The 18011-nt window shown below is 37.5% G+C and overlaps 1 protein-coding gene across 1 annotated transcript in view; it reads right to left on the bottom strand.

The window, feature by feature from the left end:
- The window catches only part of SPATA16 (spermatogenesis associated 16), a 213308-nt gene that overhangs the window by 46885 nt on the left and 148412 nt on the right, over positions 1 to 18011 (bottom strand). The window contains exon 6 of the mRNA XM_057737812.1: positions 11380 to 11527. Coding sequence (XP_057593795.1) covers positions 11380 to 11527 — 148 coding nt within the window. The remainder of the gene's footprint in view (positions 1 to 11379; positions 11528 to 18011) is intronic.

Genomic DNA, 18011 nt, shown 5'->3' on the forward strand with positions numbered 1-18011 from the left:
GCTTAAAATGGAAATCTGAAAGAGGAGATTATCTTGACTATTAGGTATTAGATATTACTCTTTACTATTCACTATTCATTATTAGTAGTCAGTTTGGTTGTGGTGAAACTACTTTTAATATGTTTTATTCTTGTTAAGCTCAGAAACAAAATGACTGCCTTTGACCATTATTATTCTCTATAGCTTTGGAATTTCAGGCCAAAGGAATAAGACCGGAAATAAAAATGAGAGAGAGAAATTTTGGAAGTGAAGAGACCAAATTGTCATTACTTAAGAAAAGATGGTTATTTATGCACAAAATCCAAGAGGATAAACTGAAAATCTGTTAGTATAGACAAATGTTCAGTAAGGTATCAAAAAAAGGAAATATACAAATCCTCAAATAAATACAGGTAAGATTTTAAAAATCAATCAAAATATATAAGTATAGTAAAATATACAGTATAATGAAAATAATGGTTTGATCCATAATAGCAACAAAATAATGAAATATTAGAAATAATCTCAATAAGATAAATAGCTTAGATGAAGAATTGATTAACTAATTTACCTGACAAATATTTATAGGCTCCCCTTACCAGAGTCTATGTAAATGTGTCAGGGATTATGGTAAGATAATGAATGCCATGATGTTGCTTACCATTTGGTGCATGCTGTAGACAAGTAAGCAGTCAATTATAGTACAGCATGGTATATTCTTTTTTTTTTTTTTAAGAACTTTTATTGAGATACAGTTAACATACAATAAACTGCATATATTTAGAGTGTACAATTTGGTATCCCAATCTCCCAATTCATTCCCCCCCAACCGTCCCTGCTTTCCCCACTTGGTATCCATACGTTTGTTCTCTACATCTTTGTCTCTATTTCTGCCTTGCAAACCGATCGATTCAGCATGGTACATTCTTAAACAAAGGTGAGACTGGGGTACCAGTGAATGATGGAGATAAAAAAAAAAAATCCAACCATTGATGTAGTCAACAAAATAAACTTGTCTGACATTTTTGGGGCCTAGAGTAGGATTTTTTTCCCCCTTCTGGGAATTTTAACTCTAGGCACAGGGCTAAGGTTTGAATTTATACTACCTAAATGGCCCAGGAAATCTCAGCTCTAGAAATAAAGGCTCTCTGGTTGGTAGTACTCTATTGTGTTTGGAAAAATCAGAAAAAAATCTCTGGTTGGTACAAAATAAACCCAGGCTGTACTGGATTCTCACAGATAAAGCCACACTGAATAGTGTCTTGTACCCAAGAGTAAAAAACACACAATGATATTATCTACAGTGAGTAAGAGATGATATGGTATCATAGAAAGAGAGGTGGTCTTTGTCTCTAGTTCCTGGCATGGAGCTTCTATAACGCTTGGAAATTCCTGAGTGATAAAGGGTGATAGGAATGTCTTTTGTTCTAATGAGGTGACTCTTGGCAGACCCCTAGATAGCTTCTGTCAGGATGGGGGCTGGTCTCAAGAAAGACCAAGGCTTGATTAGAAACTTGGAACTTTCAGCCCCATTCCCCAAGCTCTGGGCAGGGGAGACAGGCTGGAGATTGAGTTAATCACCAGTGGCCAATGATTTAATCAATCATAATGAAATCTCCATAAAACCCCCCAGATGGTGGGGTTTGGAGAACTTCTGGGTTAGTGAAATACAGTGAGGTACTGGGAGAGTGGTTCACCCAGTGAGATCATGGGAGCTCCTTAAACACACACACACACACCCCCCACCTTACTTTGCTGTATGTCTCTCTTCCATTTGGCTGTTCTTGAGATGTATCCTTTATAATAAACCAGTAATAGTAAGTAAAGCACTTCCCTGAGTTCTGTGAGTCATCCTAGAAAATTATAGAACCTGAATTGGGAGTCATGGGAACTCCCAATTTATAGCTGGTTGGTCAGAGGTACAGGAGGCCCGGGGCTTGTGACTGGCATCTGAAGTGGTGGGTGGGCGGCAGTCTTGTAGGACTGAACTCTTAATTAATCTGTGAGATCTGTGCTAACTCTGGATAGTTAGTACCAAAGTTGAATTGAATTGTTAAAACCCCAGTTGGTGGCTGAGAGCTGGAGACGTGGTACGGAAAACCCCCACATATGTGATGTCGGGAATGTTGTGAGGGAAAAAAAATCCCAGAATTGGGGTCAGAAGTGAGATTTGCTAGAATGGTCCTGGCTCATGGAAACATGTGGTTTGGGGAGAGAAAGGATAATAGGGTGGAGGGTGAGGAATCTTTGATTCCTGGGTGGCCACCCATGGTGTGAAACTGCAGCTTGTGCTGTGATCAGCTACTAAAGGTAAAAGTTACCAATTGTAGAGATGAATCCAGCTCGTGGGAAGTTGGTTCACTGGACATCATAAGAAATACAAACTAACAAGAAAAAGCAAAATATACAATCCCTTGGTTATTGTTACCTGTGATAGGTAAAATGAAATTAAAAGAGAGTCTGGGTTGGACTTTAAAGCTGGACCCAGTTCAGATTTTGGTTGATCTGAGCTTTTGGTCACTAGCTCAGAGCCTCCTTCAAAGGGGAAAATTATGTGGGAACAACACAGAGTAGATCTCAGACCTCTGATCACCAAGAAAATAGTCTGCATGGAGGTGAGCAAAACCAAGAAATCATTGAAACCAAGGGGTATAGGTGAGGGAGTTATTACATTGCAGGTAGGTACCATCAGCCTCCTAAAGAACCTTCACTAACATGCATCGTGAGTGAGACTAATTCAGGGGCAGTTAGTTGTTTTTAAGAGTGGAAGAGCCTATTTAGGTTGATTCAGGACCCACGGCTCACGATAGAACAATCTCAGGTGGCTGTACAGGATTCAGTTTCACAGCAGGTTATTCCTAAGGGGGCAGCCAGCCTGATTAAAGGCTACTGCATGGTCAGCTTACCTTGAGAAGGGAGATTGTCTAACATTCCCATAAATGACAAGTGGAATACCGCACACGAATGAGTGGATCTGTTTTGCATGCAAGCCATGTGGTGCTGGGTTTATGAGAGTTGAGATATTCACCTACTGAATATTCGCATTACCTAGGTCATGGTAAATGCTGTGGTTGAGGGCATTCCACGTAACCTGACTGCTGCAAAATAGAGCAATAGTTGGGGAAGGCTTATCAATTTTTTCGTCTCAGCTTCCCTTTCTAGGTCTTACAGACGCTAATAAAACATTAGGATAATTAAGAAGAAAATGGGAAAAAAGAAAGGGGAGAGTCAAGGGACTCATCCCAGCAGGGTAGACATTTTTTTAATGGTTGTTAAGAAATGGGGTGAATATAGCAGACATTGATAGGAGTGAGACAAAAAGGGGAAACGAGGGAGGTGAAGGGACTCAGGTCAGAAGGGTGAGCAATTTTTGATGGTTATTAAGAAGCAAAATGGACAGCATAGAGAGACAAAGAAATAGGAAATGTAAGGAACAGCTTCAGTGATGTACAAGACAGGGTGAGTAGACGTGACAAATGTCCAGTTACAATTCTTAAATGAAAGAACAGCAAGAAGTAAGGACTGCAGAATTTTTTTGAAAGATGACAATTTTTCAGAATTTATGAAAGACGTGATTCCTTAGATTATGGGGCACAGTGGCTTCCAAGTGAGGACGGTGGTTACCTTGGTGGGAGGTAGGGAGTGGTCTGGAATTTTTAGGGGGCCAGCAGAGGATATCTGGAGAGCTGGCAGTGTTTTGTTTTCTGACTTGATGTTTATTCTGTAATAATTAGTTACGTGGTGCATTTGTTCTGTGTATTTTTATATATCTGTGACATTTCACAATAAAAATGCTTTAAAGAATAAATTAAAAGCAAAAATACAAAATAACTTGGATGGGGCTCTATTTCAGGTATAAAATGCACTGATGATCTGTGGACCACAAGGTCATCAAGAAAAGTTCCTACCTGAAAGATGTGAGTTAACTGAGCCAAGTGTTAAAGCATAAATAAATAGGACCTGAATGCCAAATACGTGAAACTAAAGACAAAAAGGACAACACTACAAAATAGAAACTTCTAATCCTGCACACAATCGACTTGTAGAATTTAAAATTGAGAGCATAGAGATATTGTTTTATATGATGGAGAGTTCAGTCTTCAGGGCTTTGAAGGCTCAGCGGCATGACTTATTAGATGGCGGTGCCTAATGATTAGCTGTAATGTTACAGAGTGGCTAAATGAGGCAGCATAAGTAAGTGTTTCAGGAAACATAAAGTCTTAACCTGAATATTTACCTCACAACTTCTTTATCTGTCCAAATGAGCTCTGTTTGTTTTGAAATGGTTATATAGCTTGTTTATGTAGATGGAGGTAACTGGTGATGAATAAGAACATGAGAAACTGATAAGGCTACTAAGACTGACACTGGAAAGGGGTTAATCTATCTGTTAATGAGGGAATAAACTTGTGGAGTGTATCTAGAGAGCTTAGAGTAGGAACAGAAACTTGGAGGGACGCTGCCTTCTAAGTGTGTGTGTGTGTGTGTGGACATTACAAGGTTTTGCTGAACATTATGGATGGAATACCTCTGATACCTGCTTCCTGCCATGTATCTCATTCCAACCACACCACCTTGCCCCACCCGACCCATTGGTTTTTTTTTTTTAAAGAGGCTAGAGTAAAAACGTATATATATATTTATTTATTTATTTTATTGGCTGTGTTGGGTCTTTGCTGTGTGTGGGCTTTCTTTAGTTGTGGTGAGTGGGGGCAACTCTTTGTTGTGGTGCACAGGCTCCTCACTGTAGTGGCTTCTCTTGTTGTGGAGCATGGACTCTAGGCACGTGGGCTTCAGTAGTTGCGGCACATGGGCTCAGTAGTCGTGGCTCACGGGCTCTAAAGCGCAGACTCAATAGTTGTGGCGCATGGGCTTCATTGCTCAGCGGCACGTGGGATCTTCCTGGAACAGGGCTTGAACCTGTGTGCCCTGCATTGGCAGGCGGATTCTTAACCACTATGCCACCTAGGAAGCCCCAAACTTATATTACTTCCATTTATTTTTGGATTATTGACTGGTATTTCTGTAAATGAGCATAGTCTGTCTTCAGTAAGATCCCATAAGAAAACATATTAAGCAGGATGCATGACACTTCCAGGGAGGTCCAGGAGGAATGCAGTCATAGACAGTAAGAGACAGTAGGTGATGGAGACCAGAGGCAAATGGTGTTGTAGCCTGCTACTGCAAAGGACAAGCTAACTGCTCAACGATACGTGTTTACTTTCATTGGATACAATAGTGCCAGAATAGCGTGCTTCCCATTGGGAAGACCAATGTTTAGATATTTTAAGAAGAGAGACTTCAGCTCCATATATGAGGAATTTCTTTTCTTTGGGAATGATTGTCTATTTCTAACAAGAATTCCATGGTACAAATGTGAGCTGATTTATCATCTTTATAATCAACCTAGCTGTAACACTTTCATAATGATATTGGGAATGTAGGCTCCTTAATTCTATAAACTTTTCTACTTGATAAAGTGAGTTAGAAAGAGAAAAAGTCTAATCTTAGAAACTCTTGATCATGATAAAATTGTAATATTTTAAAGAAGAAAGAATAAAATGAGGAGTTTTAACTTCATATTTTAGAGAGCATAAGAATGTATTATCCTTCCTTGTAAATGATGACAGAACAAGAACAAGGTTATAAATTTCAGTGAAAAGCAATTTTTAAAGGTCTATTTTAAAACAATATATTATTCCTCTGAACATACATATTTACTCTTGGGAGTTAAATTGCATTGGAAAGACAAAATATGAGTCTATCCACCTAAGTGTTAAAGTAATTGATATCTGATCCAGAAAACTTTTCTATTAAACATGACTAAGCACAGATCCATTACTAAATATTTATTTATTTAGCAAATAAATCTTGATATTTTCATCAAAAGGAGACAGGATATGCTTATTGTATTACTTTATTATTATTAAAATACAACCATGCAAGAATAAGAACTATACAGAATTGGATTATTTCACTGGAATATATGAATAAAAATCTGAAGCAAAATCTTTATAAATGAAAACATAATAATTCTGGGGCTGGTGAATTATTATTTGTTTTATATACCCTGACTACTCTGCATGAATCAAACAGGATTTTTCCTTAAATAAGAAAAATGGATAGCTGCATTGCTAAAAATTCAGTAATTTTTTCTCCATGAAACATAATACAATATAGCTCTATTATAACATGGCTTTAAGATTTTGGTGGGTCTTACCACATTCCCCAAATAGCAAAGAATGCACAGTGAGTTCCCGAGGATATATAAGCCTGGTTGTCCCACAAGGCAGATTTGAATTTTAACCCTCCTTTATCAGTCTTGTAGAAGTTATAAGGACAGTATAGTCCTAGTGCCTGACCCCCGAGGGTGAAGTGGATTTTTCTCATAAGAAATCACTAACTTAGTGCATTCAATAAAAAATTAAAAATTCTTAGGCCTCTGTGCATTTCAAAATGAATTCATTTGTACAGTGTTTTCCCTTTCATCTCTTTTTCATGTGGAAATCCATAATAAGGGTGACGGTGAATTACGGGCTAGCTAGAAAGCACACACTGCCTGGTGGACTCTGTCATGAATGCTCTTCTGCTCATCACCACCACCTGTGCCAGCTGCTACTGGGCTCATGGCACCATCACATAACCAAGGAGGAATGAACTCAATACTATCTAGGCTTGATGAAGGTGACCTGGAGTTGGGCAGGGTTTCTGAGTTGGAGATTTGTCTGCCAGCCTCTGCTGAGAGAACTAAATGTGTTAGTCTCCAAGTTTTAATGATAATACCTACGTATCCAGCAGAACTTTGATGTAGACTTTTCAGCCAAGATCTTCAAGGAACAGGTTTCAATAATCTTGCTCTGTTGGTTGTGTATTTAGATAACTTCTATAATTCTTACTTATGGGCTCAATTTCTCTTGCTACAATGAAAACTGTGTAATTGTGTTCTATCTCCCATGGGGCATCTGTATCTCTGTATCTCTCCTGGAGTGTTCCCTTTCTGTGAGTGGTTAGAAACACACATGTATCAGAACATTTACCTGTAGTTGTCCAAGGAAGGATGAGTGAGCGCGAGGTAGAAGGGAATATACACAAACTCTGAGTGTCTCTGAGGATAAATTTGACTGCACATGGGGGAATGTTTATCCGTCCTCCACTGAGTTCACATGAATTTATTGTGTACACTATAGATGGAGTAGGAAGATGCCTACTTGTTATGCTGTAAGGCAGTGTATTAGTTAGAGTAAAGCTACCTGATTTAACAAAGAACCTCCAAATCTCAGTGATCTAAAGCAGGGGAATTTGGGCTTTTGTTTGTGTGAATATTCAGTGGGTTGCCTTCCACGTGGTCATTCAGGGATCCAAGCTTCTTTTACCTTGTAGCTTCTTTAATTCCACAGTTGTATTTACTCAGTCAGTGGCTAGGGAAAGAGCATTCTGCATGGCAGAGGTTTACGGGCCAGGCCTGGGTGTGGCATATTCCCAGGTAATGTCTGTCCACATTCCACTGGACCTTACTGAGTCACAAGCCTCACCGAACTATAGAGGTGACTGGAGATGTATTCTAGTTACATGCACAGGGGGAAAAGAAAATAGTTTGGTAAACAACTAGCCAGTCTTTGCCACTTTCAGTGGCAAGGACTTCTGTTCCCATACTGCTCCTTCATCTGTTTTCTCCTCCATCATTCTTTTAATTAGACTCAACCTTCCATTCCACAATTAGAACTTAAGTTTTAATTGAAATAGTCTCTAGAAGAGAGGAAAAATATAGTCCAATTTTCACCCTGAAATATAAATTACTAGAGTCACATTCTTTCTTAGAAGCAGGTATATTCTAGCACTACCTAGTATAGTGCCTGAAATATATGTGCTCAATAAATTTTTGATGAATAAATGAGTAGCTGAATACACCACCCATCTCCACTGTAGATCCTATTCTTGTCCTGAGGATCTTGGGATTCTGAAGCATGGAAAAAAGAAGAGAAATGGCAGAAAAACATAGCAAGTTGGAGAGAGGATTAAAACGAATTCCAGTCTCCAGTGGAGTAGAGGGGATTTCTAAAGTAAGATCTAGTGTTCAGCATTCTGGCAGTGAGAGGGAATCTTAAAAGTAGTTCTAGTCTGGGCCAACGTGTGTGGTAGGGGTTGTTGGTTTACATATAAAGAAGCATTTACGCCAGGAGGCAGCATGGGGAACTCATACAGGTGCCCTTGGGTGACCTAATGTGTCACATAAATGAGCACATCAGTTCCTGCTCAAGCCAATAGTGCTGTCTCAGTTTGCACTAGCCATGTAATCAGCAACTGTGCCAGCCTGCACAAGACTTCATAAGAGGACTCTTTCCTCACATGCCCACAGGCTTCTTTGGACACTTGGGTAGGCTTGAGCTCTGTAAAAGTTGACACCAGACTAGGGGGAGAAGAAAGTCCCATGGAAAGGGGGAAAATGCTGGTGAATTTGATTAGATAGTAACTGAAGACAGACTGAATTTTAGAAATGATTGGATGGGACTGAGTCCCTTGGGGTGGGATAAAATATATTTTTGGCTCTGGGCAGACCAGAGGCAAATATGTGTAGGTTAAAAAAAAGTCTCATGTTTGCACACATTTGCCATGTGATTGTTCAGTTATACCTGCTGCATGACTGTTTGTTGAAATAAATAACTGAATACGTGTTTGGCGGCATAGAAGCTTCTTAAATTCTATCTATAAGGCAGATAAAAGGAGTATGCAACAAAACAAGGTTACTGCTCTTCTAGGCCCTCTCTCTTTGTGTGACTCAATTTCCAGCTACTGCATATGGCTACTGACGCCGGCCCAAATCACCGCTCTGCACCTCCTGTGAGAAGTATCCAGAAACTAAAGATCACATTTGACCTGCCCTCTTCCTCACCTTGGAATTACCAGGGGATGGGGGGTGGGGTGGGAGAAGAGATGCCACTAAGACTTGCACATACAGTTAGTAATAGTGGTTTCACCATCATTCCAGCAATGGCTTTGGAGAGACCCTTTACTCATTTGCAAAAAACAGAGGCAAATAATGTCATCAGTGTAATAGCCTGTTAGCCCAAAGCACCCATTCTACAGAGCAAAGAACCTAACCAGTCCTAATGGAATTTAAAGTTCGAGATTGTCTTCTCTACCTTCCCTTCTGCTCCAGACTCTGTCTTTCCTCTCTCCGTTCTCACATAGCACTGTCGCACTCCAGCAATTAGTAATTACAAAATAATAGACACAATCATCAGTAACTTATAATTATCTTCTCTTCTAAAGTATAAGATCCTTTAGCATGAATCATCTTGCCAACAGATCATAATTCATGTTGATAACAGGTTTGATGGAGTTACATGAGACATGAATCTGGCTCATTAATGTTATTATTGTTTTTAAACCCTCAGTAGCAACAGTGCTTCCTAAGTATTAATTAATCTTCATGACTTCTCTGCAATGTAGGTTATTTTCTTTTTTTTTTGACTTTTTTAAAATTTTATTTATTATTGTTTTTGAGGTACACCAAGTTCAATCATCTGTTTTTATACACATATCCCAGTATTCCCTCCCTCCCTCGACTCCCCCCCACCCTCCCCGTCCCAGTCCTCTAAGGCATCATCCATCCTCGAGTTGAACTCCCTTTGTTATACAGCAACTTCCCATTGGCTATCTATTTTACAGTTGGTAGTATATATATGTCTATGCTACTCTCTCACTTCGTCTCAGCTTCCCCTTCATCCCCTGCCCCCCCAAACCTCGAGTTGCGATGTAGGTTAACTATAACTAAACTTATTCTACCAGTAGAGAAATTGGCAAATTGGTGATCTCCTCAATTAATCTCTCTTTATTACCAGTGGATTTGAGAGCAGATATTGAAATAGCTGAATTGGATTAATTTTCCATGATACTAGATAGACATAACTTTTGTGTGCTATTGATTCCCCTTTCAGCCTACCCCCCCGAAAATATCCAAAACAAAGTGATAAATGATTTATAGCAGTTAGCAAAAATTGCGAGTTCTGAAATGTTTTTATCTACTTCCTTACAAAATGCTCAAACTAAGTAAATCAGCATCAGTGGTCATTATAGCATGCATGTGATTTCTTCTCTTCCCTTTCTCTGCCTTCAGATTTTCATTGTTCCTTAGGGATTCACTATTCAATCATCCCTAGTTATATTTTTAAAATATGTTTCTTTTGAAGAGCTTGAAGCATTGTGGGAGAAATAAGGATTCCACAGGACCTGAATTTAATGCTTCCGTCACATCTCGGCTTCTATCAGATGGAAATAGTGTAGTTCAATGCAAGGATGTGGGTTCAAATCCAAGGCCTGCTGCCACTGCTTTTCTGATTTGTTGCGTATCTTTGGAAAAGCTGTTTGTTTTCTATGGTTGCTGTTTTCTTATTTCTAAATGAGAATCATCTTACTCACTTTTTAAGTTATGGGAGTGACAAGAAATAATGAATGTAGAGGGCCTGGCACCTTAAAAGTGATCACTAATGGTGTATACTATTAATCATCTAAATCAGTGACTTAGCCCCAAAACCCTGGCAAAAGGAATGCAGGGACCTTAACAGGAGGATATAATATTAGCTGTGTGTATTTAAGAGATTTTGCTTAACATGGTAGTCATTGTTGATTATTAATTTATTTATTTTGAAAATAACAAAATATTCTAATATTGTTTTGAGTCAATGATTTAAAGACAGTAAAACAGCAAAAGCTTTTGACAGCTCTTAGTATCTTAGATAACTGGAAATCTCCATCTCCATTAGGGACTGGCTCTTAATTTAGAATTAAGAAAGTTCTTGTCTTAATTCAGAATGACACTTGGAACATGGTAGATAGTAAAAAGTATTTTGGAATGAATGAATAAAAGCAGGTGGCTTCCAAAGACAAAAACAGGAAAAAAGGACACCACCAGTGTTGTGTTTCCTGTGTACACTTGACTATCCAGATCTCACTTGGATACCAGTGGCTGAAGAACATTTAAAAAAAAGAAAAAAAGGGATGTTTGAGGTATGAGATAGATACAGGAAGGAAAGCAGAAATAGCAGGGATGGCAGAAAAAAAAGCTATATTCAGGAAAATACTGTAATCACCTAGTTTGCTGATGAAGTATATAGGGAAAGGGAACATTTTACTACAGGTTATTCCTTCATTTTTTATAATCTTAGAGTTTCTAGGTTTACCTCTCCTCTTAAAAAAAGAAACATGATGGCACAAGGAATATTATGCTAGACCCATAGGGCTAGGTCTACTTAAAACCTTAAAATAACTTTCCATTTCAACTCATCAGATTAAAAAAAAATCCCTAAAACTGAAATAATAAACAAAAAATCAGAAACATCCCTGTGTTTGTTTTTTATGGAAATAAGGGTCAGTTGATACTTTGAAGATCTTGAATCTTACCTGTGTAGATATATTCCACATATGCAGGATGAGTTTTTGTGAAAACCTCTTTTACTTTTTCTATTTTATCAGCTCTGATTTTTGTTGCAAATGGTGTGTACATAACTGAGAAAGATTCCGCTCTGGTGATGGCTTCTTCAATCATGGCCTGAGAGGAAGCAAACAACTCACTTGGCATCAATAACAATATATGACTTTTTAAGAATGTAAAAAAACATAATTACCTTTATGGATGATTTAAAAATCTATATACTGTACTGCAAAGATAACATATTTGGGTCTTGAATATTCATTAGAGTGAACTTTTAATTAGTTCTGGAAATACTATTTCATATTAAGAAAACTAATTAAATGAAGAAAGTTTGTAAACAGGCACCTCTAAACTGAGCTTGCTTTAAGATAAAAATAAAAATCCTATTTTCTGAGGTGTCATTTTTAACTTGATCTTAAAAATCAAATTCTTAAGTCTAACGTAATTATCTTATGAACAGACACTGATGAGCAATTTGTACTTTAAAAAACTAATTAAAATATCTAGATTTAAGTATTGTCTATAAATAACATGACAAACTAGACAAACTGTATATTTCTCTTCTTCCAATACCTAGCAAAGCCTTTTGGAATTAAAAAAAAAATTTCTTGACTTCCTCCTAGCAAAGCTTTCCTTCCCTCCAGATCACAAGAGCCATTTGAGATGGATTCAGCTATTTAAGCATTTCTTTAAATTTTCTTTGTTCATGTATGGTACCATTCTTGATAAAGCCTGCCATCACCGTGAGCTTCCTGTTTTAACTAGGTCCATTACTATTTGAAACAGACCTAAAGGAAAGTTATATGAAGTTTTAAAAGGAATTTATTCTTTTCCTACAACTTTCCTTCTAACAAGGCTTGAACATTGAATAAAAAGTGGAAGTGCCTATAGTTATCTCATTTTTCTGAAAATAGCATAAAAGAATATTATAAAAATCCATATTTATTTATAGGAATATTTTTTTCCCAACAACTAAGAGGGTCAACAACCAACAAGGAAAAATAATAGATTTGAAGTTTCCAACAAAGAAAAAATCATTTACCAAACAATTTATATTATTGCCAGCATAGTATATTGTGAATAAGTTTTAGGCTAATATGAAAAGCAATAAGGAGTTGATTTTAAACTGAGAAGCTGAATTTAGCTTGTTGATTGCCTACTTCATTCCTCAGTAACTTCAAATGGCCCCTATGATCAATTTTCTAATTTACAATTTAAATTTGTTGTGGGGCAAATTTCTGAATGGCTGAGGGAAAGAACTTATATTTTCCACAACACTGTCCTTTCCAGGTTTGAGGAACTAGGAGGGGAAGAATATGATTGTGATGCCAAACCCGGAGCCAGCACTTAGATGCAGGTAGCCACGGATGATGCAGCAGTGGATTCTGAGTGTGCAGCAGGTCCGGGTGCTGAGGCCTGGATGCTACTATCAAAGGCAAACACGGGCAATGCAGGCAGCAGGTCTGGAATTCAGGGATGTGGATTAAGAACTCAAGCTGTTTAGGTACCAGGTTCTGGTCCTCCAACAAAAGTAAACATCCTTTATAGTGAGTAGAAGAATATTTTCTCCAGCTTGGTGCTTCATTGTTCATTGCTGGAACATGGAGTATGCGAGAATACCTTTATTGCTGGAACCAATCCTGGGATGGCCTGTCCAGACCAAAAAAGTAAGTAGTTGTACCTGGATTCATGTGGAATGAGGTGCCGAAGAAGGAAGCTGTTCTAGACCTCGGTTCTAAGGTTTTGATCTGACTTTATTGTCTTTTGTAAGCTGTTAGTTCCTGTGTGAGTTTGCTAGGGCTGCCATAACCAAGTTTCACAGACAGGGTGGCTTAAATAGCATAAATTTATTTTCTCATAGTTCCAGAGACTAGAAGTCTTGAGATCCAGTGTCTGCAGGGTTGATTTCTTCTTAGGCCCCTTTCCTTGGCTTGTAGATGGCCAAGTACCTTTTCCTGTGTCTTCACATGGTTTTCCCTCTGTGTGTGTCTGTATTCTAATCTCTTCTTCTTATAAGAATGCCAGTCATATTGTATTAAATCCCATGTAAAGACCTCATTTTAACTTAATTACCTCTTTAAAGACCCTATTTGCAAATACAATCACAATCTACAGCCTGGGGTTAGGACTTCAGCATATAAATTTTGCAGGGGACATGATTCAGCCCATAACACTTCCTAATACCCAAACAGCTTTCCTGATGGTCTCTCTGAATATCTTGGTGAAGGGTATTTTGGTTTAAATTCTGGATCAAAAAATTTAGTGAAGGTGTTTAATCCTCTAGTTTGCTTCCAGAAAGATATCAACAGTATCCCAGTAAGGCCAGGACAGAAGAAAACACTCTTTCCATCCCATTTCTTTTCCAACTGCTGGCAGCTTAAATGACTGCTGGCAGGGTAGCTTTGCTAAGCCATTGCACAGCAGGACAGGAAGACTTGTGCCCAAGAGCCTACACCAGCTTTCCTTTTTTTTTTTTTTTTTTTTTTGCAAGTGGCAGAAGTGTGGGTTTTGTGTGGCAGCTTGATCTGCTTGTTTAAGGCATTGTGCTCTTGGCTTGATGCTCAAGGCATGGCACTCAGGCTTTCACAGGACTCTCTTCTCAGGAGGGTACATGCTGGAGTGTGGCCTCCTTCTAGAGCTCCCCACTCAGAGGCAGTAGAAATGGGGTTCTTTAGTGGCGGCTATCCTCCATCTTGAAGATGAGTAAGGAGGTGAGTGAGTGAGCAGCATGTATGCAAGAATAAGAATTGAACTTTCAATGGAGATACTTTCTCAAAGGAAATTATTAGAGTCCCAAGAAGAAATAGTGATGTAATTTTAAATATACATAAAGTTTTAAATATATATTTTAAATATAAATATACATATATATAACATTTCTTGTACATTATTGAATGACTCAGTTGTGAAGCAATCTAGAAGAAATTTAGCTTTAAAATATATATTATTACTATATTATAATTATAGATATTATAATTATTATTTAAAATTTTTGACTGTTTTTGGTTGGACACCAAAATATCAGGTTTTCATTTCGTGGTAGTAATAATTTGATAATTTAGAATTGGGCTTGTCTTTCATGAGCAGTCTATGTCAGTTTTTTTAAAAATGTGTTTTTTTGAAGTATAGTTGATTTACAATGTGTTAACTTCTGCTGTAAAGCAAAGTGATTCAGTTATATATATGCACATATACAGATATATACTTTTTTCATATTCTTTTCTGCTGTGGTTTATCACAGGAATATTGAATATAGTTCCCTGTGTTATACAGTAGGACCGTACTGCTTATCAATTCTATATATACTAGTTTGCATATGCTAATCCCAAACTCCCGATCCATCCCTCCCCCACCCCCTTCCCCCTGGAAACCACAAGTCTGTTCTCTATGTCTGTGAGTCTGTTTCTCTTTCTTAGATAGGTCCATTTGCGTCATATTTTAGATTCCATGTATAAGTGATATCATATGGTATTTGTCCTGATCTTTATGACTTTTACTTCATTCTCTAGGTCCATTCATGTTGCTGCAAATGGCATTATTTCATTATTTTTTTTATGACTGAGTAATATTCCATTGTATGTATGTACCACATTTTTATCCATTGATCTGTTGATGGACGTTAGGTTGTTTCCATGTCTTGGCTATTGTAAATAGTGCTGCTATGAACATAGAGATGCATGTATCTTTTTGAATTATAGTTTTGTCTGGATATATGCCCAGGAGTGGAATTGCTGGGTCATATGGCAGCTTTATTTTTATTTTTTTGAGGAACCTCCATACTGTTTTCCATAGTGGCTGCACCAATTTACATTTCCATCAACAGTGTAGGTAGGAGGGTTCCCTTCTCTCCACATTCTCTCCAGTATTTGTTGTTTGTAGATTTTTAATGGTGCATGAACAGTCTAATATGTGCAAATTGAGGATTTTAAATTTAAAGATTTTAAAAAACTGGGATACTTTGTATTAATGATAGATATTAAAATATAAATTTTAATTTACTTTTTGCTATCAGTCAAAGATCTTCCTTGGTCTTGGAAATAAATAAAGAGACCAGATGAGAAATTGCAGCTTGTAAAAAAGTAAGCTGCACTAAAAATGAAGGCAGATTTCTAATGATAGCTTTTAACTTGACAAAAATTTTCTGCACTTGAGTCATTCTTTCCCAATGTGTGAGTTTCTCTGGTGTCAATAAATGTGGCATGCGTGCAGTGAATGGGGAAAACGATCAGTCCACGTGTCCTGTTGTTAAGTGTACACGCTATTAATTATGCTTTCTTTGCTGCTACACAAAAAGAAGCTTCGAAATTAGGTGGTTACATTTGAGAGTTCTAATAAGTCTCTATTGTTATCCTCATGTTATCAAGTTTTAAAGATTATAGTTACATAAACCAAGAGTGTGTGTGGGCAGCTCGTTTCCTCTACAAACAGTAACAATAATTTTTCCTTATACTTTAGCTAAGCAAAAAGAGCCCTTTCCTACCTCAGAAATCAACTTGCCTAGGATAACTGTAAATCAGGAAAGACTGGGAGAGACAGGAGAGAGAGATGCTCCATCAAGAGTAAAGGAAAAGCAAAGTAGAGGTAAAAGATGACTAAAAAGAAAAGAAACAAAATTTATCTCCCTCTTCTAAACCCAAGGGGGTTGATTCTTCCTGATACATTTTTTTTTTAATTTATTTATTTATTTATTTTTTGGGGGTACACCAGGTTCAATCATCTGTTTTTATACACATATTCCTGATACATTTTTAAGAGCACCCAGAGTGTCCAGGTTCAATCTTGCAGTAACCATAAGCCTCAAACATTTCCAGGATGAGGGGATCATGAAATTTTTTCCCTTATCTTTTTGCTGGAGGATTTGGATAAATTGTAACTTTTAACAATGTGTCCAATGATGATAGTTCAGTGAGTAGAATTCCTTCACCACTAATTAGACAATGTGATAAAATTAGTATAGATTATTATCAAATTATTCCTTTAACGATCCCAATATTGGGGTAGACCATAATTGCAGTAAATTGCTTTACTTACAAGATTAGATCTGGAAGGAACCTTGGGAATTTTCCAGCTCAATTCACTGAATTGCAGATGACTTAAGTGACTTGGAGAGGCATAAGTGACTTTTCTAAGGATTAACAGCTTTTTAATTTTATGGAATTTAGAATTAGGGTCTCGAATATTATATTTCACTTTCTCTTTGGAAAATTATGTCTACCTTCTGGGCTTTACCCTCCTGTTTAAAAACAGTCATAATAAATATCATTTCAAATTCTAAAGTATTTAATTTAGTTTTGCAGTATATGTGCGTGCTATAGAATTTAAAAAATTTTGAAATCCTAGACATGTGGTTAGGCATTTTCCCTTGCAGTTAGGTGTGGCCTTGTGGCTGAGTGCAGGCCATGGAATGTAGGCAGGAATGATGCTCTCTCCAGGCTTAGCCCATAAAACCCTGCCTAGATTAGACCTCTTCTATTTTCTTTCCTTATCAGCTGACTAGAGAGGAAGAATCCTAGGATGTGGAGGAAGATGGAGCTACAGGATGGAAGGAGTATGGGTTTTCTTGTTGCTGACTAGAGGAGAACCAGCCAGGAACACCCACATTGGACTATATCGTGAGTGAGAAATCAACGTTTATTGGGGGTTTTTGTTTGTTTTCTGGTTTTTGTTTTTTTGGCTGTGTTGGGTCTTCATTGCTGCACACAGGCTTTCTCTAGTTGTGGCGAGAAGGGGCTATTCTTCGTTGCAGTGTGTAGGCTTCGTATTGCAGTGGCTTCTCTTGTTGTGGAGCATAGACTCTAGGCACACAGGCTTTAGTAGCTGCAGCACATGGGCTCAGTAGCTGTGGATCGAGGGCTCTAGAGCGCAGGCTCAATAGTTGTGGTGCATGTCGTTAGTTGCTCTGCAGCATATGGGATCTTCTTGGACCAGGGATCGAAACCGTGTCCCCTGCATTGGCAGGTGGATTCTTAACCACTGTGCCACCAGGGAAGTCCTCAACATTTATTGTTTTAAGTTGCTGAAATTTTGGAGTTGTTCGTTGTAGCAGTTAGTCTACCCAAATACACAAACAATAATAAAGGAAAATTGGAATCTCTCTCATCATCCACTTTTTGCAATTAAGCCTAATGTATTATTTAAAAATGTAAATAAAGGTATTTTAAGATAAAATAACTTTTTATTTAGCAGTGTGATAAATACTTTTATATATCCTACCCTGTAATCTTCCTAAAGTCCATCTAAATAAGTATTCCTAGTGGACGAATATTATGATTATATTGTTTTATCTTCAGAGTTGATGATATTAGATTCAAAGGAAGCAGTGCTATACTTGAAAGCTACAAGTGATTGAGATGGGAACCTTCAGTCCTTAGTGGTTAATATGGATGTTTGTTATTATATTAATAATGATGAATTTTGAATGATACCTAGAATTTTCTAGAAAATGGAAACAAAATTTTTGAGCAATATTTTTCAAACTTAATCCCTTTAAATATATATGGATTTAATTTAAAAGATTTCAATTTTCTTGAAATTTAGAGTTAACCTAAAGAGCAGATTTTCCTAAGGAGCAGAATATATTACCTTGAGACTTACCTATAAA

This window comes from Hippopotamus amphibius, chromosome 6 (genome assembly GCF_030028045.1).
Source record: "Hippopotamus amphibius kiboko isolate mHipAmp2 chromosome 6, mHipAmp2.hap2, whole genome shotgun sequence".
NCBI lineage: Eukaryota > Metazoa > Chordata > Mammalia > Artiodactyla > Hippopotamidae > Hippopotamus > Hippopotamus amphibius.